The following is a 27,302-nucleotide window of genomic DNA, read 5'->3' as shown; positions in this document are numbered from 1 at the left end:
AAGCCCTTACTAGCTGTCATATGGTACTACACTTCTCACACAGTTCTCCAGTTACTGTAACAGATTCATAATTAGCCTACTTGAATATTCAATGCCAAACACCCCCCAAGCCATGTACTGCAGATGTGGCCAGCTTTCCTAAATCCCGACAGCCACAGCAGAACACCTCCATAGGGCTGTGTGTTACAGGACACAGGACAGAGCCAAAGGGAAAAGAAGATCCACAAGGAGGTCACCAACAGGAAACAATCTTGATTCTCTAGAAGCCATGTGGCTTCTTCTTGGGAAGACTGGGCTCAGCCCCAGGAAGCCCTGGTAACATCAATCACAGGTTATAAGAAGAGCCGTACATCTACTATTTGGAAGCTTCATTTTTAATGTCCGGATGTTTCCCCTTTTGCTGGCACTACCTTTTCCAGCTGTGCATAAACCTTCTCTAGTTATCCATACTTCTGGAGAGCTTCAGTGCAGGTAGGATGGCTATCCTTCATATGAAAAATTCACCATCGTTTGGGAGTTCAGAAAACCTAGGATCTCCATGTAGCACAAAGTGATGAATTAAAGAAGAAAATCCCCCACCGGCACCCCCGAACAAGCGATTAGAAAAGGCAGACCACAGCTCTGAGAGAAACTCAAGATGTAGGAAGCACATTTTCTTTAACTTAATCTTACAACCAAGCACCCTTACTTTCCCAAGCACCCTTCGTCTAACCTATGAATATGTAAAGCAAGGACACCAGACTTACAGCCAAGTGATTTTCCACTCCCGGCACATGGAACATCATGAAAGTAGATTGTGGGTGTTTGTGCTTGACTTGGCAGAGAAAAAAATGAGGGCGGGACTGTGTTTGAGGGAGGGTATCAAAGATCAGAGCCAGATGCTCCTGCACAGAGCTCTGGATTTGCAGGAAATTCAGAAGGTGGAGCAGGTGAGGCAAAGGCTGTGTTTGAAGTGAGAGTCAAGGGGTTCTGAAGCTTACAACCATCCAGGGTGCTTGCAGGGAACTACGGTGCATGCCAAAACCATACCACAGCGGCCTGGGGTGCTTTCATTATACAAAGCCTGGGAGAGCAGAGGCTGTAAATGTAGCTTCAAAAGGAGCTTCATCTTAAAGTCTTAGCTCTCAGGGCCTATTAAACATTTATGCTGACTACCACTCCTACTCTTTGCTTAAGAGAAAGAACCTGAAATAACCTTTGCTACAGACTGAACTACTACAGCTCTACTGGCTGTGTAGGAGACTAGCAGGGAGCTGTGAGAAACAACCAGAAATGGTGTTGGAGCATCACAGCTGATGTCTCTATTCAGTCACATGGGAAAGAAGCAGGAAAATCTGGTCTGGAACTTGAAAGGGAAGACAGAAAACTGTGCTAGAAATATTGGTTGAATTAGCCATGTTAGGGATGATATGTAGAGTAAGGTATAAGATACATTGTTCATGTAAGAGTATAGGCAGTTTTTGCTTTTACCTTACTTAAGGTTCACGCTTTTTGGGAAGCCTCCAGACTGGCCTCGGAATTGGATCTGTTACTACTGCAGCTGTGAGAGAGACTGTAGAGGAAAAGGAAGAAAGCAGACCCTCTGCAGAAATCAAAAGGAAGACAGAGGGGCTCTAGGAGAGAATGGAAAGAAGGGATTAATTCCCCTTATTTACTTTAAAATTTTTTGGTTGTGCAGTGGAAGCTGAGAATGAGACAGGCAGAGTGCTCAAGGTTTTCACCCGATGACACTGTTACTATTAATAGCAGATAATACACACAACATTCATTTACTCCCTCACAGTTCGCTCATACTCTCAGTTACCCAGTTGGAGGGGGACTGGAACTAGATGATCTTTGAGGTCCCATTCTGTGATTCCATGATTCTATGATCAAACTGAATCAGGTGTTGGAAACAGCGAGAGGTCGGGCCAGAAGGAGCGCCATAGAGGGTGGACAAACTGCTTGGTGAATTCAGGTGTCCAGGAAAGTTCTCTCCCCTACAAAATATCCCAAAGGGAGCAAGGGCTGCCAGGTGCACAAGATCCTGCATGAGGTGTGTGGGATTCGAGGATGATCAGGGGCTGGAGCACCTCCCGTATGAAGACAGGCTGAGGAAGTTGGAGCTGATCAGCCTGGAGAAGAGAAGGCTGCGTGGAGAGCTCATAGCAGCCTTCCAGTATCTGAAGGGGGCCTATAGGGATGCTGGGGAGGGACTCTTCGTTAGGAACTGTAATTATAGGACAAGGGGTAATGGCTTCAAACTGGAACAGGGCAAGTTCAGGTTAGATCTTAGGCAGAAGCTCTTCCCTGTGAGGGTGGTGAGGTGCTGGCACAAGGTGCCCAGAGAAGCTGTGGCTGCCCCACTGCTGGCAGTGCTGAAGGCCAGATTGAATGGGGCTTGGAGCAACCTGCTCCAGTGGAAGGTGTCCCTGCCTGTGGCAGGGGGTTGGAACGGAATGATCATAAAGTGTTTTCCAACCCAAACCAGCCTGTGATTCTATGATTCCTGAGGCGCATAGGAGCGGAGTTGCGGACGCCGCCACTGAGCGTCGCGGGAACTATAGCTCCCATCAAGCACCGCGGCACCATAACCGCCGTTAGCGCCGCCATCTTTGTGCCGGGCTGACGGCGGCGGCCACCATCTTTGGTGAGGGCGTCATCACCCACTGACCGCGCTGTCCCTCCGGTGGCGGGTCGCGCATGCGCAGTAGAGCCGAGGTGGCGGCGGCGGCGACGGCGACATGCGGCGGCAGGCGTTGGCGTTATGGGTGCTGCTGTGGTGGCTGGATCCCGCCATGGCGGGCGGTCCCGCAGGTGAGCGGGGTACGACGCTCCTCGCCTTGCCCAGGCGGGAGGGTGTTGCGAGCGATGGGGAACGGGATGCGGCTTCGCTGCATGAGGGGCGGGTTGATGGTCCGGACGGAAGCGGCGAGTCCTGTGAGGGAGTGTCACCACAGACAGCACCCCGCGGTGGCCGCCTGGGGTGGAAAGGAAGCCGGGAAGAGCGGGCCGCCTAAACCACTCCTCCGTCCCTGGACCCTTTCAGTGGCGGGTCCTCTTTTCCCCTCCTTGCTTTAAGCATCCCCTGGTTGGGCTGCCGGGACTGGAACAGTGCTAGCGTGTTTTGGGAGACCCTGGTGCATCGCTGTTTCCAACTGGACCAGGAATGTTGTTCAGCTCCCGCTAGTTGTTTTGGTAGTGTAAGGGATGGATTGCTATGACTTTTCCTTCCTCTATGTGTGTTTTAGATGCCAAATGGAAAAAAATAACGGACCAAATTAAGAAAGCTGTGGAAGTCTATAAGCCATGTGTAAAGGAGAATTGCAGCTGCCACCAAAGGTGAGAGAGCAGTTTCCTTTTGCCTGCAGAGGCCTCTGGCCATGAGAGGAAATACTGTTGCTAGCACTGATGGTTGGGAATCAGGTTGAGAATGTTTGGGCTTTAAGGTTGCAGCCATCATAGAATCAGCTAGGTTAGAAAAGACCTTTAAGATCATTGTCCTGGGTTCACCTATGACTGGTATAGCTGAACCCAGGACAACCATCAAGTCCAGCTGTTAACCCAGGACTCCCAAGACACTGCTAAGCCATGTCACTAAGGGTGAATGCTTCCAGGGACGGTGAGTCCACCACTGCCCTGGGCAGCCTGTTCCTGATCACCCTTTTGGTGCAGAATTTTTTTCTAATATCCAGTCCAACCTTCCTCTGGCACAGCTTGAGGCCGTTTCCTCTTGTCCTCTCACTTGATACTTGGGAGCAGAGACCAGCCCCCTTCTGTCTCCATCCTCCTGTCAGGCGGTTGTAGAGAGTGATAAGGTCCTCCTGAGCCTTGTCTTCTCCAGACTAAATCCCCCCTGGTCCCTCAGCCATTCCCCATCCCACTTGTGCTCCAGGCTGTGCACCAGCTCTGTTTCCCTTCTCTGGCACTGCTCCAGCACCTCAGTGTCTCTCTTGTAGTGAGGGGCCCAGAACTGAATACAGATTTCAAGGTGCAGCTTCACCAGTGCAGGGTGGCAGTCACTGCCCTGGCCCTGCTGCCAGACTATTGCAGATACAGGCCAGGATGCTGTTGGTTTTCTTGGCTGCCTGCGTCCAAGCTACTCATGTTCAGCACCATCAGTCAGCACCCCCAGGTTCTTTTCCACTGAGCAGCTTTCCAGCCACTTGTCCCCAAGCCTGGAGTGTTTCATGATGGTGGTGCTTGCAAGGAGGAAGTTATTAATGGCACTGTGTGAAACAGATTGACCTCCCTAGTTCCAGTAGAAGGTATGTCCATCTGCAAACTGATCACACTCCTTATTGTCCTCTGAGGTTGTACATACACATTGACCATGGACTGTTCAGCATTTCATATATGATCATGTGATAAACTGTGCACATAGCTGGTGATATTTATATCTTAACAATCCACTTCTGCCTATTCACTCAGTGCAGTGTTGCTAGCAAGTCTTTCGTGTGAGCTTTTAAAAGCTACCTTTCAGTTGTCACTTAGGCTACAATGACATTGATGGTTCATAAAATTGCAACTTTCTTCCTGATCTCAAACTCATTACATCTGCATCCCTACCAGACTGCTTATCCTTTGGTCAGCCCATCTGCACAATGGCAAGTCTTTATGTAGTTTTACTGGTTTCCACCTCATTACAAAATAGTAGAATCCTGGAGGTTGGAGGGAACATCTTGAGATTGTCAAGTCCATCCATCTGCTCAAGCAGGGCTGCCAGGACTGTGGCCAGTCAAGCTTGAATATCTCATAGAATAGGAACTATCTGTGCAAACAGAGAGAAACAGTCTCTCTAGGCAACCTCTTCCTGTGTTTGACCACCCTTACAGTGGGATCACCCCAATAGTGCTAAATTAAACTAAGGCACTGAGTCAGTGTCTACCAAAAAGTGGGGAGAATGTCTCCATGGCTGTTACAATCTGACAGTGTTTGTTAAATTCTCCAAGCAATTTGATCTTAGACCTTTAGACTAAGTTTATAGAAGCTGCTTCCTCCTGTATTGTCTTCTATTCACTAGGTTTATGTTTTCACAGTGTTCCTGGAGATCACTGATGACGTGCGGACATGCTACATAGGCCTGTCCTGGGCTGGCTTTCACTGCCCCCAGCAGTATTGGGTGATTCTCTTCTTTGCAACTAGACTCTTCCGTTCTATTTTAATGTCTAAACAGCATGACATTGTGTGAGGAATTTGGTCTTGGCCCATTGTTCATGGAAGGCCAGAGCACAAACTTTGCAATTCAAAGGTTAAGTGAGCTGAAGACTTTTACCCATAACCTGCCAGGGTATGTAAGATCCTTTCTAGGAGAGGAACTGGAGTTGTCCATTTTGATTTAGCCTCAGAGTCTTGTGTTAGGCTTTCTGTTTGGGCAAACAGCACATAGTCAAAGAGTGAAGGTTGGACTTTTGATGGAGTAACAGCTCTTCCAAGTGACTTAAATCAGATTCTCTGTTATGCCACATATAGCAGCACTCCTGGAAGATACTGACAGCTTGTTTTAGCTAGAAGTCTGTTCTGTATACTGCAGTAATTTAATGCACAGTATCCTTCTTATTGTACATAATAATGGCTGGTTGTTTTGTTTCAGTGTCTGGAAGCAGGACCTGGCTCCTTTTCAAGGTGGCATTTCCAAGGAAATAATGTCAGATGTGGTGAGCCGGAAGCTTGGGACACACTACCAGATCATTAAGAACAAACTGTACCGTGAGCAGGACTGCTTGTTCCCTGCAAGGTAAGTGATGTGCAGAAGATATTGTCACCCTAGCTGGGTCACAGCACTTCTTTCCAATGCTGCCAAGTTGAAAGTCATTGAGTACAATTATATTTCAGAAGTCTGAATTCCTTATCAGAACAGAAACCTAGAAAATGTTTGAGGCTTAAGTGTAGCAAGAGGTATGTGTCATTGTGGCACTTCAGTGTACAAAGGGCTGGTTGGTTGTAGGATCCCAGAGGAAGCTGCAGATCAGGCCAGATTTACCAGAATGGGTTGTTTCATTCGTGTCTGTACTGCACTGGGGCTTAGATGCTGCTAGAGGCAGTTCCCAGCCTGCATCATGGTATGGCTTAGGCTTGCCATCTCCTTTGCTCCTATTCAGAGGGAAAGGCCTACAAGAGACTGTAGGATTCTGCCTTCTACTTATAGCTCTTTCCCATATGGCATTTCTCTACAGATGCAGTGGAGTTGAGCACTTCCTTCTGGAGATCATCAACCGCCTCCCTGACATGGAAATGGTGATCAATGTGCGAGACTACCCCCAGGTCCCCACATGGATGAAACCCATTATCCCAGTCTTCTCCTTCAGTAAGGTGTGTACATCTTTAAAAGCTGAGCATTTCTGAGTCATGCATGTTCTCCTTTCTCTTGGAAACCTACTTTTGAGGATGGTTCCCACAGATTTTGTGTGTGTCAAAATTGCCTGCTCTTTATGTTTGCTTTTGCTTCCAGTTTTCTGGCAGGCAGGTTTGCAGATTTATTGATAGAACAGTTTTTACCTCATTAGCTTCTCTTCCAGGTCAAAAATTGTACGTCTGCCACAGTGGAATGATGCACAGCTGGATGGGATATGTGCCAGCATTGCTGTCATTTGCTGCAGTGCCCCTGTTAAAATTGTAACTGCAGTTTATTAGCGTTGTTGAGGCTTTTTTGATCATCAGTCAGCTATCATCCAGTTCATCTCATTTAATGTGAATATTTTAGTCCTCTCTTTTCTGGTACCACAGATAAGTGTTTCCGATTTTCTTCTCAGTAGTATTCTTGCCTCCTGTGAGCCCTTTTCCCCTGGATATTGTTTTCCATCTGCAGACATGCACACATGCCCAGAGGTGCATACATTTGCTCTCTGCTTCTCTGTTCCACACTCGAGAGCCCTCCCATATGTTTTCCCACTTCTCCCATTATTAAACCTGACTGTAGCATAGTGTCTCATCCTTTCCAACAAAATACTGTTACACTTCAAGCTTCAGCTAATCTTGCTATGCTTTAGTGTATGCCCAATGTGCCCAAATCCTGCACCCTCACTGCCTAACTCTGATCATGATCCTGGTCATAGCTGAAGCCCAGCAGAAAGTAAGATGCAGAAAGAGGCAGTAAACCATTTGGTCTTGCTAGTTCAGGCCCTATTCTGTTTCTGCTAACTTGTAGTGTCTTACTCTGAACCCAGGTTTTCAGCTCATGCAGTCTGAACCGTAATAGGATCTATACCTGTTGGCTAGTCCCCAGCTATCAAACTCTCTGGATTTTCAGAGCAGCATTGCAAGAACTGTCATTCAATAACCATGTTTGTTGCCAAATGTAGTAGTAAGCCAGTAAGCTGTCTTGACCCTTGCATAGCCTTAACTCTAGCCAGCAGAACCCAAACTGTTGCAGAGCAGGTTGCAGGAGTTCAATCTCTGCAGCTGTATTCATCATCCTGCCCTTGGGCGCCTTGCAGGACCCAGCAAGAAACTGACTTCTCCAGTCATTGTTTTCCAGTATCTGAACTGTAAGCTCAGCCCTGTCCATAACTGAAACCCAGTGACCCAGGCAAAGCTCACATTTAACCATCCCTTGTGAGGAAGGCTCCAGGATGCTGGTACAGGGTGCTTTGTAAGGCTGAAAGCATAAGGGATTGAAGGATTGTCCTACTCTGCGCCTCAGAAGGCCAGCCCTGGGGTGGTGGTGGAGCTGTTATGATTTCTTATCAATGCCTGTTTATGCCAAGACTGAGAAGGAGCAGATCATACAAGCACACACTCATTTCACTTGGAAGGGATCTCAAGAGGTCACCCTGACCCTCAAAGCAGGACCAGCTAGATCTGGGTGCTGTGGGCTACATCCTGGATACAGGGTGTCCCCAGACAGTGTTTGACCTCTGTCAGAGTGAAAACATGTTCCCAATATCTAATTAGAATTTCCTTTCTTGAAATCAAAGCTTGTTGCCTCTCATTCTGTCTCTGCACTTCTGAAAGGAGTCTGATCTATCTTATCTGAATTCTTCCATTAGGAGACAGCATTTAGATTCCTCCAAGCCTCCTCTTGTCTGCATGAACAAACCCATTCCTCAGCCCCTGTTACTATGTCATGTGCACCAACCTGCTGACTATGTTGGAGGCCTTGGAACCTCTCCAGTATCTCCAGGTGACAGGTAGATGGATAATTATATAGGAAGTTCATTATTAGTGCAAGGAAGCAACCTATAGTTTGGTTTCATGAAAGGGCTGAGTCTTACTTAAGAGCTGGTCTCTCCCCTCTGGTTATATGGGGATTTAAGCATCCAAATAGGAGTGAGGAAATGAAATTCTTATGTGAGTTGGGTATTTGTTACAGTGAAGTAAGTGAGCTCTAGGAAGGCTGGAATGAATGGAAGTGTGGGAAACCTAAATGTCAAAGTGTAAGTGATTCTGTGTCTGAGGAAATAATAATGCTTCTTAACTTCTTTTTAGTAGAAAACATTTGTAGCTACACATAGGCACAAATCTTCAGAAAAATGAATGGAGCTCAGGTCTTCTGCTATTTACTCATCAGCTATGTCACAGACCTTTTTTGTTATTTTCTAGTGTGAAGGTCCCATGTTGTCACGCAGCCTTTCTAACATCACTGAAACATTTCATTACTAGGCTTTATTCCAAAGAACCCCAGTAGCACCATGGTGACAGCAAAGCTCTCATGGCTGCTCATGGAATGGTAATGGAGAAAGCAAGCAGAACTCCCAGAAGTGACATTCATTACTGGTGGGCTCAGTGAGTAAACTTGAAGTAGATATTACCCTTATTCTTACATTACTCTTCTTTTTCTTAAGACACCTGATTACAATGATATAATGTATCCTGCCTGGACATTTTGGGAAGGAGGACCAGCTGTTTGGCCAATTTACCCGACAGGTTTAGGGCGCTGGGACCTCATGAGAGAGGACCTCAGAAGGTAGGTTTTGGAAGTGATTATGTGTGTGTGGAGGTTTAATGGAAGACAAATGCACAGTAAAATCCACCAACCACTAGGCAGCGTCGGGCCAATGTAGAAATCTAAGACCATAGGTCTGTTGGCCTGTGATCTATCTGTTTGCTTCTCATTAACTATGTACAGCCTAGCTACTGTATAGGAATTCTCCTTGGAAACCTTGGATGATGTATCTAGAAGTTATAATGAGCTTTTCTGTTTCCAACACTTGAGTCAGAAATGCAGAGGACAAAATAATACCCATTCTTCATGCTGTCAGGGCCAGATTACTATCATTTTTGCTGGGATAGAGATTGTCAATAACATAGCAGTTATCTTTTGCCTGCAGACATCTCCCCTGGCATATGGAAATGTTTTCCTTCGTTTCCAACTACTTCTGTAGAAGCTGTGTTTTTTTCACTGCAGGGATGATCCGGGATGTTTGTGTAAGCTTCTGGAAGGGTAAAGGAAAGCCTTCTTTATATCTGGTTTTACTTGAGTGTCATTGTGCAATAGAGAAACCTGGAATCATTCCCAAGAATCAAGAGTCATTACTGGGCTGAATCAAGAGTCATTACTGGGCTGAGAGTAAGACAGAAGATGTTTTTGACTGGGAGTCTTTCTTTTGGCAGGATTTTTGACTGTTAGCAGAATAAGGGGCTGTTTCCCATGGAGAGTGACAAAGTGTTCAACAGCGAGGGAACATAGATACATTATAAGAAAACCACCTTTATGTCAATCACCTGACACAATGTCAAGATTGAGTGTTTCTTTCTTCAAAATCTGAAGATCTATGGGACTAATGATAGCTGAAGCCTAATGTGATGTAATACAATGAAGGTCCAAAGCATTTACTTATCTTTGCTTTCTTAGTGAGCCCCACTTGTGTCACTGGGTTATAAGTAGTGCAAAGGTTGATCAGTTTGGGGATCAGGACCTAGATGTCAAGCCAGGTGCAACAGAAAAGTACCACAAAGAGTTCCCCAGAGGGAGGCAGGTGACGGCACTGACAGAAGTAAAACTTGTGAACAGCTGTTTTGAAGGACTTGCGTAGATGTAAAATGAAAGTTATTTGGGAAGACAATGAACCCCTGTGTTTTAAATGCAAAACATGAGGCAGGGTTGGTTGTTTGGTGGTTGTTCTTTGCTTGGGTTTTCCAATTGGGAAATGAGTGAAATTGGGAACTAGTTAGAAACTCTCTAGTCATTTTGCAGTATCCATATTCAGTGAAGTACAGAAAAAGAGAGCAACAGTACAAAATGTGGATTCAAATCTGAGGTAAATTTTAATGCCCTAAGTTTAAGGTTTGGTGAGGGGATTGTGTGCAATTCACTGTTTTGGCTAAGGGGTGTACTGAAAAGTATCCTGTATCATGTTGCCTTAAACACAATATTCATAGGAAAACGTGTTCTGTTGGACCTGGCTGAGAGGTTTTTCTACTCTAATGAAGAAAGTGACTTCCATTGAAAAACAAAGAATAATATAAAGAGATTATGCTGTAACAACTGATGAGAGTGCTGTTTCCTGGTTATGTTAAATCATTCATTGCCGTGTATAAACAATATTTTCAGATCTGCAGAAAAATGGCCATGGATGAAAAAAATCTCTAAAGGATATTTCCGAGGATCCAGGTGAGCACATTTTCCTGTAGCAGGAGATTCTACTGACACATGCTGTGACAGCTGTGTGCAGAAATTTCTGTATCTCAAAGACCTAAACAAGTGTAAACCAGGATATAGTTTCTTTTTAAAGCAAGGAAAGTGAAACATTCGGTACAGCAGCATTTCACCGTTAATGATTCTCGATCAGAATTGCCATTTGCAACCAGTTTATTATGAAAGTCTAATATTGGAAACAGAAGCTGTGATGAATTTGGTATGTTATTCCTTAATGAGTAAAACTGTCACACTAGGAAACAACTTGTTTTGTTCTATGAAGGGAACTGCAGATGCATGATGCACATTTAAAGATTCTATGTTGATGTGCATGCTGCTTGCTGTTCTGAAGACTTTTATTTGCTATGCAGGTGCTTGACACTGAATCAGAAGTACTCTTGTTTTAAGTTACCTGAGTGGTGGGGGGCAAGAGAGTAGATTATTTTTGCCCTTCCTCCAGTGACAGTTTGGAAACAATGTTAAACCCAGTTCTTTGTTTCTCCCCCATCCCCAGTAGGGAAGGATCTGATAGATACCAGGTAGGCTCAGGAGGTGATGAGCAGCAAGTCTCAGGGGTGTCATAACCTTGTTTATCAGTGGTGTTTTAAATCACTGTTGGCATTGAAGATGCTTAGCATCTCTTAACTCCTTCCCAAGTCAGAGAAAGCTGAAGTATTTGGCACCTATCAGGGTAAAGCCTGAAGAAAACATCATCTCTGCTGGTTTGGCTTGGGAATTGCTCAAATAATGCTATTAAATATTTAGTAAGCGAGATAAAAAAACATGGCCTCAAATCACCTCAGGATACATAATTCCTTCTCTTCTGCTAATGCCCTTGGACAGAAGTACACCATATGGTAGGAACTTAATAATGTTTTTTGGGCACATAGAGAGGTCAGCCACATGAAGAGGCAGGGTCTTGAGCCCTGTAGTTTGTTACCTATGTTGGATCATGTGGGTAGACCATACTGATGGCATTTTTTTTTCGCAGAACGAGCCCTGAGAGAGATCCGCTCATTTTGCTGTCCCGAGAAAACCCAGAACTCGTTGATGCTGAGTACACCAAAAACCAGGCTTGGAAATCTGAAAAGGTGTGTGGATGCTGTCTGTCTCATGAGTGTGAAGGCCAGAAAGGGTAGCAGTGCAAGATGGCTTTGATGATTGGGAAGTATCTTCTGGGGTCTGTGGGTGATCCTTTAGTGTGGAGGAGGCTTGTAGTTCCCTTCATGGCCACACCTCTGAAGGATGAAAGGAAGGTGTCTCTAGGGCCTGTGAGACCAAATGTTTGTCTTCCATCTACGCTTTTTCTTCAAGGAAAGAAAACCTTAAACCTTTTTCTGTAATCTCAGTTTCCCGTTTTTTTTTGTTGATAACTTTCTGATAACTGCTACTGCTAAACCTTTAGTTCTATACTTAGTTTACAGTCCAGCTCTCTCCAGACAATCTTGGCTAATCCAGTTATACTTGGCTTCACATAGTCCTTTGTCCCAAGCTGTTTTCCTCTCTGTAGTTGCCAACTAAACATTATCATTTAATGTGTTTGTGCTGTCATTTGCTTACAGGCTGTGTGTAATTTACTGAGCTCTTTGTCTTGTTTGAAGGGCTGGGAATTCTTAATAATACTTCGAAGAACCCACCAGAGAAGGTTTTCTCAGAAGTAGGAATAGAGGGCTTTGAGATCTCAGCTTTGTTTCTAACTGAGAATGAAAACAAATATGAAATCACCACATAAAACTTACCAATCTTTTAAAATTCTCTTTATTTTAAGGATACATTAGGAAAGCCTGCTGCAAAGGAAATTCCCCTGGTTGATCACTGCAAATACAAGTAAGAGCTTTGATTAGTAAGTTGTTCAAGGGCTGCAGGTTATGTCTTTCCTTGTATGGTGTAAAGTCTCATTTTATTTTAAGGTCTAATTCCAGCAACCAGCTCCATGCACATAAGGAAGCCTGTGAACAGACATAAGGCAGTTGAAAATTTGGGAGATGAGCATGGCCTCTTTCAGTGTCAGCTTTCCCCTGTCAGGTCAGGAGAAATAAACTGCTTTGGGGAAAGAAAAGGTCTTAGATCACTAATAAGCAAATGGATATTTTTTAATCAAAAAGGCTTTCTATCATTTTTTCTTTACATTCCTGTACCAAGTAGTGTGTCCTGAATAATTTTTTACAGTCGTAGCATTGCTGTCTTCAAAGACATAGGGAACTAAGGAATCATGTCTTCATGTGCATACTGAGGTAAACACTGCCACTGGACGTGTATAGTAAAAGAGAACCTGAAATATGATTGAGCAGATATAGTATTGACTCATATTTTGTATGTTGTTTGAGAGAATGTGGGTTTTGATTTACAAAGATTTTTAGTTTCTAACTGCTTTAGGGAGGGGGTTTTGGTGTAATATTCTTGTGGGTTTCTGTGTAAAAATATAAGCTCAGTGTATATGCACTCATATGTGTGATGTTTTGCTGCTTGTTTTGCTTTAAAACTACCTAATTACAATTCTGCCAGATAGAATCTGCTGATAGAACTCAGTCATTTGGCTGGATCTGTGTTTTTGTGCAAATGTGATTGACTTGCCTCATTTCATATTCACTAGACTGTTGCCCAGATTTCTCCCTTCTGTTGTTGCACATAGGCGTCCCATTTCTGCTGCCTCCTAAGACTCTCATACAGTGCAGGCTGAGGCATTCTCACACACTTTTGTCTGGTAGGGTCAGCATGAACTCCTTGCTGCTTCCTGTGGTGCAGGTGCTACAGCAGGCTGTCTGAGAGCAGTGCTCAGTGACTTGGCTGAGGTCGTGGATGGTGGGAGCTGTGTCTGGAACTGGACAGACCGCTTCCAGACCGCTGTTTGTGTTAAATCTCTACGTGTATTTGTTGATTTCCTCATGCTGGCCTAGAGCTCCCAGGTAATACAAAGAACACAATATCAGTTCAGATTTACTCATTGTCATTTGCTGCTGAACTAAATTTAGCTATAATTCCTATCTCACTCAATATACATATAATATAGAAGCCCCATTTCACCCAAAATAGCTTCATTAAAAGAAGCATTCCCTTTCCCCAGCTCAAAATGTTTGACTTCAAAGATCAGTTATATATGAACTGAGGGGTTTTACTCTCAGGAAAAACAGCTCTCTATGTAATTGGAAAAACATGGTTTTAAAAAAGAAAGCAAGTAAACAACCAACCATCCGTCTGAGATAACAGTTTGCTAAGAGAAATCCTCCCCACTCAAGCCCACTTTACTGATTTGGCAGAAAAATACTGAAAACCAAATTGTGGAGTCTTTGTTATCTGCAAAGTCCGTCTGTTGTGTGCTAGCCTCTTTAACCTCCTAGGGTTGCATTCCCAAGTTAATATGAAACAATCAGATTCAGATTAAAGCAAAATCCTAGAGAAAAAACAAAAACCAAACCCCCAGCTGAGATAGATGTGGCAAAGCAGAGCAATGAACAGAAAAGCTCACTGCAAGATGAGAGAATTGTGAAAAAGCTCCTTGCGGTTGACAGTCTCTGAAGCTGTAGAGTCACAGGATCAGCGTCCGTGTTGAGATCTTCTATGCTTTGCCAGCAGCTGTCCATGAGGTTTCCTTTGGTTTGGCACAGGCAGGTAGAGCCTCACACCTTGATTTTCTCCCTCAATTTTAACAGGCAACAGAAGCTCACCTACAACATCCTTATTTTCAGCTCACCTTTCCTGTGAGTAGCTTCAAATAAACTTTTTCTCTTTGTTTTAGTGGCCGGTGCACAACTCTGGTGTGTGAGGGAGATCCCCTTGCTCCCAGTGGCTGCCTGTGAAGGAAGGTTGGCTACTGCTCAGAGCCCAGTTTCTCAGTGAATTTCCTCACAAAGCATTAGGTGTAACCAAGGACCTTCTCTTTGCTTCTCCTTTTAAAGGTATCTGTTCAATTTCCGGGGAGTGGCTGCCAGTTTCCGGTTGAAACACCTTTTCTTATGTGGTTCACTTGTCTTTCACGTTGGAGAAGAGTGGTTGGAATTCTTTTATCCGCAGCTGAAGCCTTGGGTCCACTACATCCCAGTCAGATCGGACCTATCTGATGTCAGGTGTGAGACTCCAAGCATGCTCAGTGGAGCATTGCATGCTACAGGAAAATGCTCCTGTGTTTGGGAAGGTGGTTTGGTTTGCATTGCTCTAGGAAGTGCTCCCAATCCTAGGCATCTGACAAAGGCTCTTAGAGCTCGTGTTCTTTTCTCTGTATTACTGCCACAAAAGAATCCTTTGCTCATATTCCTTGGATAGTAATGGTTTTACTGGAGTATGTAGGTCAGTCACCCTCACTGAACCAGCAGGTACTAGGCACTTAATGTGCAAGTGTGGCCTGCAGAGCAGATAGAGGGGAAGAGGAACTTAACTCCAGGCTAGAAATGCTCCCAGATTCCACCATGCCATCCAGAACAGAAGTGGAACAAATGAGAAGGGCAATTTTCTTCTGTGCTCTGAAATGATGAGCACCAGTCCCTTGCTCGGCTGTAGATCCTTAATTATAGAATCAACTAGGTTGGAAAAGACCTTTTAAGATCATCAAGTCAGATTGTTACCCCAAGGTAACAGTGGTGACTGCCAAGGCCACCACTAACTAATGTCCCTGAGGGCCACATCTGCATGGGGTGTGAGCACTTCCAGGGATGGTGACCCCACCACTGCCCTGGGCAGCCTGTTCCAATGGCTGAGCACCCTTTGGGGAAGGAATTGTTCCTCATCTCCACCTGAACTCTGTCCTCTGGTGCAGCTTGAGGCTGTTTCCTCTTGTCCCATCCCTTGTTCCTTGGGAGCAGAGACCAGCCCCGTCCTGTCTCCATCCTCCTGTCAGGCAGTTGTAGAGAGCGATAAGATCCCCACTGAGCCTTCTCTTCTGCAGACTAAACCCCCCCATTTCCTTCAAGTCATTCCTCATAAGACTTGTGCTCCAGTCCCTTCACAAGCTCCGGTGCTCTTCTATGGACTCGCTGTCATCCTCCACAGTAGTTTAGCTAAGGGACAGTGTTCTCCCCTGAGCAAGTTGTTTCATAGCTGTTTTGTTGGTCTTCATTTAGGGAGCTGTTGCAGTTTGTAAAGGAGAATGATGCCATAGCACAAGAAATTTCAGACAGGTAAGCTGTGTGTCCTGCCTCTCAGGCAGTCTTCTTCCAAACCATTTGCTTATGCAGCATTTGAAGCGCCTATCAAAGCACCTATCAAAGACAACCTGATATTAAAAGACTGAGCATAATTGATCTGCAGTAACAGCAGAAGGGTTGGAGAAGGTGTAACAAGCAGGGGGAACCAGGGAACAAGATTATCTGCTTTAGTCCTTGTTTCAGATGTGACCCATGTCAGAAACCCCACTGAAAGCTCTCAGAGGTTGGGAGCTTTCATTCAGGAAGGAGGTGAGCTGACCCCTGGGAACCGTGGCCGCATTGTATCATTGTGTGTGTAGGCTGGCAGTAACTGGCTTCTGAAGCAGCATGCTTTGGTGCTGCTCAGGCTGTATCTGATACGTGAAATCTGACAGTTATTATCCCAGATAACAAATACCATCTTCAGGGTGACAAAAGCACTGCAACTGTTAGAGCTGCAAGTGCAAGTGAAGATTGTGAAATTAAAATAGACGGGACAGAGCAGTGTATGTTGTTTCTCATTTAAAATACAGAGGAGTGAAAGCTGATATACATATAAAACAAAACCAAAGACTTGTAGGAGCTGGGAATTGGTTCTGACTGTGCCTTGTGTATCTCTAGGGGACGCCAGTTCATCACAGAGCACTTGCAGATGGAGGATGTCTCCTGCTACTGGGAGCGTCTGCTTTCTGAATATTCCCAAGCCTTGACTTATGAAGTGAAAAGGAAGAAGAGCTACAGTGAGATTGCTCCTGAACGGTGGAAAACAGAACTGTAGAGACTTCTCTGTTTCTTCTTTTTTTCCAGGCTTCTTCAACTCAGACTGATCTCTCTGGAAATCTGAAGATCAGTGTATCTTCTTTCTTGTTCTCTCAGACTTCTTTACCCTAGAACTGCAGAGAGCAGCAGTAGGCTGCTGAAATCACTCCTATATGGTGGGACCCAGTTGTACTGTTGCTGTAAGATTGTTTAGTACAATGTTGGATGATGATAGCTATTGAATGGGGTGGTTATGGTCAGGCCTGGAAGACGATTCTTAGCATTTGGGACTTAGTTACTTACCTGCCTCAGAATGATCCTAAAGCCCATGCAGTCATGAGAAATCTTTCTGTGAATTTTACTGGACTTTTTACCAAGTCCTCTGTACTTGTGGGCAAGGCAACAACTGTCAGTGACATTCAATCAGGAGATACCTGCCCCTGTGTTTGGCAAGCAGTCAATGTTTTCTCACCCGTGAGGGTATTAATACTCAGGCTATTAGGTGTTCTCTGACAAAAGCAGGTACTGGGATTTGGATTCACCTTTTTATGTAGCTTAGAGCTTAATGTTTATATCAGGTTTTAGAGGTGGTTTAGAGGTTGATGGTGTCGTGATTTAAACCTAGCTGATAACTCAGCAGCACGCAGCTGTTTGCTCACTCTCCCCGTTCTTCCCGCCCCTCTCTGGGCACAATGGGGAGGAGAATTGAAATAATGTAAACCCCACGGGTTGGGATAAAAACAGTCCAATAACTGAAGTATAACATAAAAGGGAAATAAGGGGAGAGAATATAAAACTAAAAAGAGATAGAAAAAACAATGAACGCAAGTGATGCACAATACAATCAGTCACCAGCTGCTGACCAATACCCAGCCCATCCCAAGCAGCAATTGGTCTGTTCTGGGTGACTCCCTCCAGTTTCTATCCTGGGCATGATGGTATGGAATACCCCTTTGGCTAGTTTGGGTCAGGTATCCTGGCTCTGCTTCCTCTCCACTTCCTGTGCTCCTTGTCACTGGCAGAGCATGAGACTGAAAAGTCCTTGGTCAGGGTAAGCGCTATTTAGCAGCAACTAAACCATCGGTGTGTTACCAGTATTGCTCTTGGACTAAAGCCAAAACAACAGCACTGCACCAGCTACTAGGAAAGAGAAAGATAACTTGCAGCTGAGCCCAGGACAGATGGCAAGGCTTTGACATGCCATTGAAGGGATGAGTGGTCCTTGGACAGTTAAACTACCTACCTCACAGGGGAGCAGACAGTGATGTTGATGTTACACAGTGCTGAGCCTGAGTAGCACTGTCAGGTGTCTGGCAACTGAGATAAAGATGGTTTATCCTCCCAACAGATGAGCTGGGTGCCCAAACAGCCATGCAGAACTGAGCCCCTTGAACAAGCTCCCACTGGTTGGCTGGCCTTAAGGTCAGCATCCAAGGACCCTGAAGAACCCAGAGAAAGGATATGCAGAGGTGAATTCAGCTCTTCTTTTTTTCCAGGTGTTCACAGATTCTCTCCTCTGATCCCTTCTGCAATCTTTCTAGGGTTGCTTTTGGTTGGGTTTTTTGGAGGCTGGTAGCAAACCTGCTCACTTCAGTATCTGTTTTTCTTCCCCACAGCTGTTTCCCTCCTTTTCTCCTCTCCTTCAGTCTGGTTGAAGCAATGTCTCCAGTCACACAGTGGCAGCTACTCCTCACAACTCATTTTGAGTTCAGTCATATATTGCTTGCATGTACTGTATTTATGCCCACTGCAGGCTGCTCAGCCAGAGGGAGTGTAGTCTCTGAGATTCTCTGCAGCCCCTGAGTTGAAGGGCCTGGGAGGAAGCAGCATCTTCTCTGGCATCCAGGCAGGTGCTTGGAAGAGCATGGGATTGCAGGAGGGCCGCTGCCTCCCAGGTGAGCACCCTTGATAAAGTGGCCTCAAGGCTCAGGAAGCAGCATGCTAATAAAAGAGAGGGACTGCCACAGCTCACAGCTTCCTCTGCTGTCAGTTTGGATCAGGGGAGAAGAAAACACTACAAGAAACAGTAATGCCAAGCACACCTGCACAGGTATGTGCTCACACAGCGAGAAGCCTCGCAGCACTGCCGGGCCCCAGTGCAGGGATTTAACTGCTCCAGTGCTGGTTCGTCAGGGGTCAGGATACTAGGATGGCCTGGTTTCTGGGGGAGAGAACTGTGCAAGAGTGGAAAGGGCTTTCTGGGTTTGTATTTTTAGTCACTGGAGAGACAGAATCACAGAATACCAGGTTGGAAGGGACATCGAAGATCATCTGGTCCAACCTTTCTAGGCAAAGAATCACTTCCCTGGGGAGATTTTTCCAGACAGCATTCTGAAATGGTTATGTGTGATATTTTTAGTCCTTTTTTAATGAAATGCTTTTGGAATAAAAGTTTTGTTGGATACATCATTACTTTATCGCAATTCCAATTAAGTGTCTGGGTAAGCCCTGTCTGTTTCATCAGCAAGGGTGCAATGTGTCTGGTTTTGCCTGTCACAGTAATGTTTGGGGGTGTCTCTGCTTCCAGTATCGGGTCGCGGTGGTTGAAAGCTTCACCTGGTCGATCTCCTCTGCACCGAGGAATTTCCAGCCAGCTTCCTTTATTTTGCGTTGCCCAACCCGCCCTGCCCCGCCACTTTGAGCACGAAGACCCTCGTTTCTACCTGGGGGGAAGCCAGGAGGGCTCGTCCGTGCCGCTCCGCGCTGCGCGCCGCCGGGGGGCAGGGGGCGCTGCTGCTGCTGCCGCCGCCGCCGCCGAGAGGGCGATGGCGGACGGGCCTGGCGATCCGCCGCTTTTCAGCAGCCCCGCGCCGCCGCCGGAGACGGGCTGGGAGCGGCTCCGCGAGCTCTGGCGGCGAGAGTGAGGCCTGCGCCCGGCCGGGGGAGGGGAGGGGAAGGGAAGGGAAGGGAGGGCGGGTGGAGGGTGCCCGCGGCCCTGGGGCGGGCGTTGTCCCCCCTCAGCCGTGCCCTTCCGTTCCCTTGCAGCGAGCGGCAGGAGTATCCGGAGGAAACCATCAACATCATCAAGTCGGCCTTCGTCGCAGGGCTCGCAGGCTGGGTGTACGGGGGGCTGCCCGCCTTTTACCAGGGCCGCAAGGCCTTCATCGACAGGAGCCACGGCGAGCTCTTCCAGAACCGCGCCGATGCGGTGGTACGAGCCCATTCGCGACAGCGGGAGCCCCGCTCTGAGTTGGGAGATAACACGGGGGGCCGGGCGGCGGGGGCCGGGGCTGCGGCTGCGGTGGGACGGGAGCCGCGGGGCAGAGGCCACACATATCGCATGGTTCGGTATGTGCGAGTGTGCCCGGGCCGGCTCGTGTGTCACTCACGTCCTGCGCGGTTACCGCCGCAGAAACTGTCCTTGGGTACAGCAAGCGTTGTTAGCAATGCGTACCGGTCTGTTCAGTGGCCAGTGACATGTCCTGAGAAGGCTTTTAGATTATATTACACATTGGCAAAAGACTTCACAGTGTCAGGCTGGTGGTGTCCCCTTAGTAACGTGAGTTATTTTAAGACCGTTTAGAGTACTCTTAGCTTACAGCTGTACCCCACAACAGAGGTCACAACTTGTGACATTTTACAGGTGAATTTGAATGTTTAAGGGTTTGTCATTCAGTTCAGGGGCTGTCTGCCTGGAGAAAACCCCTTAAAATCTGCTATCATTCACTGATTCACTGTCCATCATTCACTGATTTAGATTCAGCCCCTGATGTAGTGGCTGCAAAGTACCGGTGCCCAGCTTCACTCTGTGCTTGCACTGGCGCTCATGTATGTGCACTGAGGCTGAGTACTTGCACTGCATACACCAGAAGAGAGATTTTATTTTCTTTCGTGCTATTAAGTGAAATATTTTCAATTTTTATGAAGCTGCTGTTTATCCTTTAAAAAAGCCAAACTTTTGAGTGCCAGTGCTGAACTGCAGAGCTTAATGGTCTCTTAACATTTAAATTAGGTGGCTATCACTTACTTATTGTGGTTATTTTTTATTAATGGTTATTATTTATGAATACCTGTGAACCAGTAATAATGAAGAACCAGTTTCTAGTTTGTCCCTGCTTCCTCCTTCTCTGCTACTCTCTTGTACTGCCCTCATAAAGCTCTCCCTGTCCCCACAGGTGTGTTTCAACACCAGCATTAGAAAGACCAGTTGATGTTACAAACTGGATTTAATTCATGATTTTCCTGTTGGTGGCTGGGCCTCTTCCTCTGAAGGTGACTGACCTGAGCACTATGGATCGGGGTATCACTCCCAAGTGATGTCATTCCCACAGCCCGTAGCATATACCCCAGGTCGCAGCAGGCTGGTGGTGCAGGCAGGGAGGAGGAGGGCTGTGATCTGTAACCTGTCTTCTCTCCCTGCAGCAAGCTGCGCATCGTGCTGGCCTTAGGAGCTTCATTCGCTATGGCTGGCGCTGGAGCTGGCGAGTGGCCACTTTTGTGACACTATTCAAGTAAGTGTTTCCCAGCAGTGATGGTGGGAGAAGAGCTGCCTTATGCTTGAGCGCCAGTGGCAAGGAGCCCTTCGTGCCAGCAAGTGCTTGCGGCTACTTGAGAGACCTGTGGTTGATGGAGGCACAAAGCATTGTGCTAGCAGTGAATCTGAGTGATAAGGTGTGAATATGAAGAGACTTTAACCTTTTATAATTACCCCAGAATTTAGATCTTCTAGTGAGCCAACACAAAACCCGAAACTGGAGAAGCACTGTTCCTTATGTACGACCCATGCTGTTATTGACTTGAATACTGTTCTTTTATAGCAGCCTTCCAGTACCTAAAGGGGGCCTACAAGAAATCTGGAGAGGGGCTTTTTACAAGGGCAGGTAGTGACAGGACAAGGGGGAACGGCTTTAAACTGAAAGAGGGGAGATTTAGATTAAATATAAGAGAGAAGCTCTTCCCTATGAGGGCAGTGAGGCGCTGGCACCGGTTGCCGAGAGAAGCTGTGGCTGCCCCATCCCTGGCAGTGTTCAAGCCCAGGTTGGATGGGGCTTGGAGCAACCTGCGCTAGCGGAAGGTGTCCCGGTCCATGGCAGGGGAGTTGGAACTGGTTGAGCTTTAAGGTCACTTCAACCCGAATCACTGTGATCCTTCCCTGTGCTTGATGGCTTCTTTCTGCTTTTGCTTCATCTCTTTTCACAGTACTTTGACTGTTGCTGGAAAAGCTTTCTATCCCACTCTAATTTTTCTCCTTTTTGTGATGTCTTATTACTCCAAATCTTTACACACTAGCATTACTCACAATTCTCTGTTCTTGTCCTCAAATGCCTGTTATCATCTTGTTATTAAGCAGTCACTGAACATCAGACCTACCAGTTGTCTGTACTGCTTTAGGCCTTCAGATTTTCCCTACTCACACAACCAACACAGAGCTTGTGTTCTTCCCTGATTTTCCCCCTCAGATGTTTTAGTGCATTTCTGACAATATAACATCAAAATAAGCATGCTTTTCAGAGTAAAGCCCTTTTAAACTAGGAATATCTCCTTCCCTGACCAAAATAGTAAATTTATGTGTAGTCCTAAACCTGCATTGCCTATATCTGCATTGTTTAAATTCCCCTTCTGCTTTTAAGATACCAGCAGTATTGACTAGCATTGGGTTATATTTCCATCTCCCCAGTTTTCTTGTTCCTTTCTGAATTTATCACTCTATCCCTCTTGGTTTCTTTGACTCCTTTTGGTTGGTATCCGTTCTTTCTCTCCTGGAGCTTCTGGTTTCTTTAGATTTTCCTGGCCTTGGCATGTAACCTCCTCGTCTTCCAGCAGATGTCTCCCCTACAGTCGGCTCCTCGCCCTTGCTCACCACCCCTTTGTAGAAGGCTTTGAAAAGAGATTTGCATCAACTGTTTCTGTAAAGTCCAGGTGGAAGGTTTCATCCTGTAAACTTTGAGTTTCATAAACCGGATGTTTAGTTTTGCCTTGTACAAAGGTGATGCTCCAGCACTGGGGAGGAAGATTGCTGTTGACTGGTAGATGTCATGCAAAGGCTGGCTGAAGTGCTGGGGAGGATGTGGCTGCTGAACTCAGAGCTGTTTTGGGGCTGGTTTTGGAGGAGATTGTGGACCTGCCCTGGTGGGAAATCTCATGCCACAGGAGTAAGTGGCACTGCTGATGTCATGTGTCTGACTTAGCTCTGGTGGTCAGCACTGTCTGTCAAGCAGGATCTGACCGATACGCAGTTTCAGCTTCTGGGCGGAAGGTCCTGCATCAGGACTGACTGATGGGACCTTTTCATGCTCAGTTCCATTTTATCCTTGAATATATGCTGGAAAATAAATCTTCCATTTATGAAAAGAAACAGAAAGAGTATCCCTGCTCCAGCCTGGGAATCCCAGTTTTCCCTGGCCTCTCTAAAGTCACAGAAATTAAGGCAGCTGTGGCTGGTGCCTGTGTGCTCTGGGCAGACGAGCAACTAGGCAGTTAGAGGCAACCTAAGGGTTGGCTTAATGAAATCCAGCTTTATTTCAGGCTGTGTTTTGCTACCTGCCTTTTTCCATGTGCAACTTCTGACTTATTCTGTGCCTTAACTTTGCAGCTTGGTGAGCACCAGTCTGTCTGTGTACCGCAATAAAACCACCATCAGTAATTTTGCTTCAGCAGGAGGTAAGAGTGCTATAACCTTGCTTAGAAGTATTCTCTGTATGAGCGAGGGTCATAAGTGGTAAAACAGAGAGAGAAATCCTCTGGTTTTGAGAGGATCTCCTGGGCTTTGTTTCTTAATCTACTGACTGCCATTGTGCCTTGGCTCTGTAGTTTAGCTGTTGCATGCCTTTATGTGTAACAGAGATACCAGTGCGCTTCTGCAACCATGAGGGAGTTTTGTGGTTAGGAGTTCATCTTCAAAATACTTGCTGGAGTTTTTTGGGTGAAAAGTGCTTGTGTCTGGTAAAGGAAGCGCTTGTGCATAACCTGCACCTATTTAGCAGGGAAAGAATTTCTTAGTTCTATGCTGTAACAGTTCAGTTCACTGTTTATAAAAGCATCCTTTTTGTGCTAAGTTTTGCATGTCCACTTTTGTCAGCAGGGCTCTGGGTAAGTGATCTGCTTGTTCAGTGTTATGGGCTGGATTGCCCTTACTGTTGTATACATCTTTTACTGATCTTTTCTGCCTTACATGGAAGCTACTATTATTAGCTGTTGTTGAACAGAAAAACCAGCAGGGGTAAGGCTCATGCTCCAGTCTGGAGAGAGCTTGGTTTTACTTTCATAGATACCTCTTAACATTTCTTGGGGAGTTTTCTGAAGCAGGAGCTTTGTGCAGTGCTTTAGTGTAGAGACCATGGTGACTCTGTGGCAAGGGTACCCCCTGCTTGCCACTGCCCTTGGTTTCTGCTCTGTTAAAAGTAGATGTCAGCTCACATGAAGGAGAAATGCAGCAAGCAGCTCCCTCTGTCTGTGTGTGATGGCTGGTGGGGGGCTGCTCGTGGTTTCAGTGGGTTTGTGTTTTCTTTAGCCTTCACAGGAGCCCTTTTCAGAATCCACTTGGGCCTGCAGGGACTGGCAGGAGGCTTTGTGTTTGGAGCGGCATTTGGGTGAGTTGTGGCAGCTGCTGATACACAGTTACTCCTTAAGGGTGTTTGTTGCACAGTGGCTGCACGCACCAAGTGTCAAATCATAGATGAAGCTACAGAAGCTTCCCTGCGTCCCTGGCCTTGAGGGATTTCCCGTATCTCTTGGGATAATTTTGATGACTTTTCTCCCAACATTTACACTGTTTGGGGTTTCTTTTCTTGATTTGTGTTTTGCTGCTTCCTTGGTGATAAGGACTCCATACTCTCAACAGAGCATCTTACTTGCTCCTGTTTGCTTATTAGAGGAGGCACTAACTACTGTTAAATAGGAAACTGTGCAAATGGGTTACAGACATGTCTCCTTCCTTGGCGTGGTTGCTGATGAACCTGGTGATTGTGTGCAGAACCGCTGGATATCTGCTTTTAAGAAATTCTGTTGTCTGTGGGTAAAAGCAGGAGTGTAAAACACAGCTTCTGGGCTCCCTCCTCACCTTCATCAGCAGCTGCTCCTGTAGCAGCCCAGAATCCAGATGGCACACAAGGGGTGTTGGGTGTCATGGTGACGCATTTTGAAGGGGGCACCCTGAGAATTGCTAGCCCCTAGGTTAGGAGTCCATATAAAAATGGTTATTTACAAACCAAGCTCCATCAAAGCCAAAATGTGGAGCACCAGCCATTAGGCAGTGCTGAGGAAGAAGCAGCATGGTTGGGCTGCACAGCCCAAGGCTGTAAGGTGGCACATCTCTTTCTTTGTGCATATATTGCAGTTGCATATCTCCTAAATCTCCCTGGGGCATGGAGCTTTGAGTTCTGTCACAGGGGCTCTGTCCATCATGACAATGACCTCTTAATTCAGGAGAAGTCTGACTTGTCAAGCAGAACTTGTGAATATTCTCACAAGTGAATTTGAAGATCCTGACTGGACAAGAGAATGAGCTTTATATAGGCTGTTCAGCACCGTCAGCATGGTGTCAGCTGTGGCCATGCCTGGAAGCAGCCTAGGGAGCTTTACCAATGAAAGCACACATACCTCCAGACCTGGGCAAAAGGTGATCAGAGTTTTGACTGTCCAAATTATGGGGTGGGCGATCTACAGAGGTTGTTTGGGTACCTTGAATCCTTCCATCCCTTTGGCCTGTGAGTGCCTGTCAATGGGTAAATTCAGAATCAAAAGCAGTCACAGCTGAAGGCAGGCTGTGTTTGGTGACTGACAGGATGAGTTCCTTAGTCTGTTGTGTGGTGTCAGTACTGGGGAATATTACACACCACTGGTCTGGTGGCTGCCCTGTATGCTCCTTTTGCCCATGCCACTAAGTTATTACTGTTGTGTCTCTGCTGGGTGACTTGTGACTTTCCTGTTTTCTAGGATCCCTGCAGGGGGCCTCTTAATGGTAATGCAGAAGTTTGCTGGTGAGACCTTGGACGAGAAGAGAAACCGTGAGCGCAGGGAGCTGTATGAACAGAAGTTAGCAGAGTGGTAAGGAACAGTTCTGCCTGTCCGAGTCTTTGACTAGAAGAGTGTCAAGGTCTGTGTGGTTCAAACACTTAAGGAAACCATGATAAACAGCTATTCTAGACCTCAGTTCTTCTGCTCTTAGTTTTTGATGTGTGTCACATACCTGTCTGAGAACTGCTGGTTTGGTGTTCCCAGCATCTGGTGTTGCTGCTTTTTTCTTAACAAGGTATTTTGTACAGAATTCATGCCCTGCCACTACCCAGTGACTCTGTATCAGTTCTTCTCTTTTGCAGGGGCTGTGAAGACAAGCAGGACAAGGACCTTGGTATTTCTTTACCAAAATTGAAAGAGGCCAGAACTCTGTTTTTAACTTCATTGCTGCCTTCTTTCCATCCCTGTTAAGGAGAGAAAAGAAGGATCGCTGTACACTTTGGGGAGAAAAGGCTATGACACTGGTTGTGTGACTTACTAACACCCAGGAATAGTGCCAGTTCTAGAAGTTCAAGAGTTGGGATTTTTCAGTAATGCCTTTGTCGGGAAGATACAGGCATAAAATTACTTTGTACTCTCTCTTCTCTCTTTAGGCAATCCAGGCTCAGTGTGACTGAAGTCTTAGGCCAAACAGAAAGTAACGTGGAAGGACCAGAGACAAAGAGAGCAAGAGCTGTCTAGGAACTGTTGAGTCTTCTCCAGATCTCTGTTGTAAGCAGCTACAAAGTATTTTGATTCTGCAAATAGAAGTCTTGAAGGTCTTTTGTGAATGCAGTTACACCTGCTGTGCTTGTGAAAAAGCATTTTGCTGAAAACACAGTTTATGGACTCATATCACTGCACAACAGCATGGAATGGCCAAGAAGGTGGAAATGTAGACTCTGCATAATGCAGCTTTGGCACGGGGTGAGGGCAGCCCCGGAACCTCATTTAGAACCCATTTCCTTGCTGAAAATGTCCAGACCACCAGTGAGGTAGAAATACTCAAGCTAAAGAAGCTGTGAATAGTTTGATTGCTAAAGGTACCCCGATTCCAAAAGGTAATTAGGCTCTGGTGTAAGCTGCTCTTCAGACAGCACCTGAGGACCTTGGTGTCAGAGCACAGCACAGGCAGCACTGGAGTGAGTGGTCCTCATCCTCTTGTCATCCCTGTCCCACAGCTTGACTGAGCCTGGTTTCAGCATCAGCAAATGCTGTCCCGCTGATGGTGGTTTCTTCAGGCTTTTTGCAGAAAAACACATGTGGTTCCTCCAGTATCTGGGGTATTTTGCAGTCAGTGTATGGAGGGTGGAGGAGCTGGGAATGATAGAGAAATACCTTGAAAAAGGCATGTTTTGGGTTCCTCAGTAGAAGTGTGACTGAGAGGGCCACAAGAAGGATGATTTGTTTCTGGTGGTGATGGTGGTGGAAAATTTAACCAACAAGAAAAAGGCCTCTGATTTCATTTGAAGGTTGGGAATTAGGGGATTACCTTTGGGGAAAGTGTGGTTCAAGACACTTAATAAAGCCATCTAGCAGTGGTGGTTGTGTCCGTGAGCTCTTTATGTTAGTACAGCATTTGCACTTGAGAAACATATGAGTAATATCCCTTAAGAAGAGCTCTAGCTGAGATCCCACCCATGAACAGCAATGAAGTCTGGTGGTGGTGTCAGGCATTCCTCTATCCAGGCAGTAGCAAAGACAAGAGCCAGGATACCACTAGCTCTGTTTATTGTTTTGTACCAGAGATGAACTGTTAAGTCATAGCTGTTACCTATGGATAGGGTTGAAGTCAATGGACTAATGGTATGTACCCAGAAGGGCCAGGGTGCCCATTGCCATTTCCATCAAAGCAGAAGTCATAATTTTCATCCTCTTCTTTTGTCAGAGCTTTTTTCCTGTTAAAGGGAATTGGATTCAGGCAAGGGGTTTGGGTC

General features: G+C 46.1%; 2 protein-coding genes across 2 annotated transcripts; both read left to right on the top strand.

Moving 5' to 3' along the window:
• The first annotated feature begins 2,710 nt into the window (after window positions 1-2,710).
• POGLUT1 (protein O-glucosyltransferase 1) lies at window positions 2,711-16,542 on the top strand. The gene is made up of 11 exons (XM_061454485.1): window positions 2,711-2,796; window positions 3,231-3,321; window positions 5,573-5,716; window positions 6,156-6,291; window positions 8,763-8,884; window positions 10,472-10,531; window positions 11,547-11,646; window positions 12,324-12,382; window positions 14,452-14,619; window positions 15,610-15,666; window positions 16,294-16,542. Exons 1-11 carry the CDS (start codon window positions 2,724-2,726, stop codon window positions 16,448-16,450), a joined length of 1,167 nt encoding a protein of 388 aa, XP_061310469.1. The 5' UTR covers window positions 2,711-2,723; the 3' UTR covers window positions 16,451-16,542.
• Window positions 16,543-19,178: 2,636 nt separating this feature from the next.
• Window positions 19,179-26,906, top strand: TIMMDC1 (translocase of inner mitochondrial membrane domain containing 1). The gene is made up of 7 exons (XM_061454492.1): window positions 19,179-19,291; window positions 19,417-19,582; window positions 20,794-20,882; window positions 22,964-23,031; window positions 23,882-23,960; window positions 25,306-25,416; window positions 25,980-26,906. Exons 1-7 carry the CDS (start codon window positions 19,197-19,199, stop codon window positions 26,065-26,067), a joined length of 696 nt encoding a protein of 231 aa, XP_061310476.1. The 5' UTR covers window positions 19,179-19,196; the 3' UTR covers window positions 26,068-26,906.
• Window positions 26,907-27,302: the final 396 nt, after the last annotated feature.

This window comes from Pezoporus flaviventris, unplaced genomic scaffold (assembly GCF_033815535.1).
Source record: "Pezoporus flaviventris isolate CSIRO_AGI_PZ_B2104156 unplaced genomic scaffold, CSIRO_AGI_Pfla_v1 ptg000015l, whole genome shotgun sequence".
NCBI classification, from domain to species: Eukaryota; Metazoa; Chordata; class Aves; order Psittaciformes; family Psittacidae; genus Pezoporus; species Pezoporus flaviventris.
The sequence above is the reverse complement of the archived record's forward strand: the minus strand, read 5'-3'. Positions and strand labels throughout refer to the sequence as shown.

What these genes read in the sequence shown, in the direction of transcription:
- POGLUT1 (XM_061454485.1), top strand. Translation starts at nt 2,724, where the DNA reads ATGCGGCGGCAGGCGTTGGCGTTATGGGTGCTGCTGTGGTGGCTGGAT. An exon ending in GACTGCTTGTTCCCTGCAAG is followed by an intron (nt 5,717 to 6,155) that starts GTAAGTGATGTG and finishes ATTTCTCTACAG; the next exon opens with ATGCAGTGGAGTTGAGCACT. An exon ending in GTTGATCACTGCAAATACAA is followed by an intron (nt 12,383 to 14,451) that starts GTAAGAGCTTTG and finishes CTCCTTTTAAAG; the next exon opens with GTATCTGTTCAATTTCCGGG.
- TIMMDC1 (XM_061454492.1), top strand. Translation starts at nt 19,197, where the DNA reads ATGGCGGACGGGCCTGGCGATCCGCCGCTTTTCAGCAGCCCCGCGCCG. An exon ending in ACTTTTGTGACACTATTCAA is followed by an intron (nt 20,883 to 22,963) that starts GTAAGTGTTTCC and finishes TTAACTTTGCAG; the next exon opens with CTTGGTGAGCACCAGTCTGT. An exon ending in GAACAGAAGTTAGCAGAGTG is followed by an intron (nt 25,417 to 25,979) that starts GTAAGGAACAGT and finishes TTCTCTCTTTAG; the next exon opens with GCAATCCAGGCTCAGTGTGA.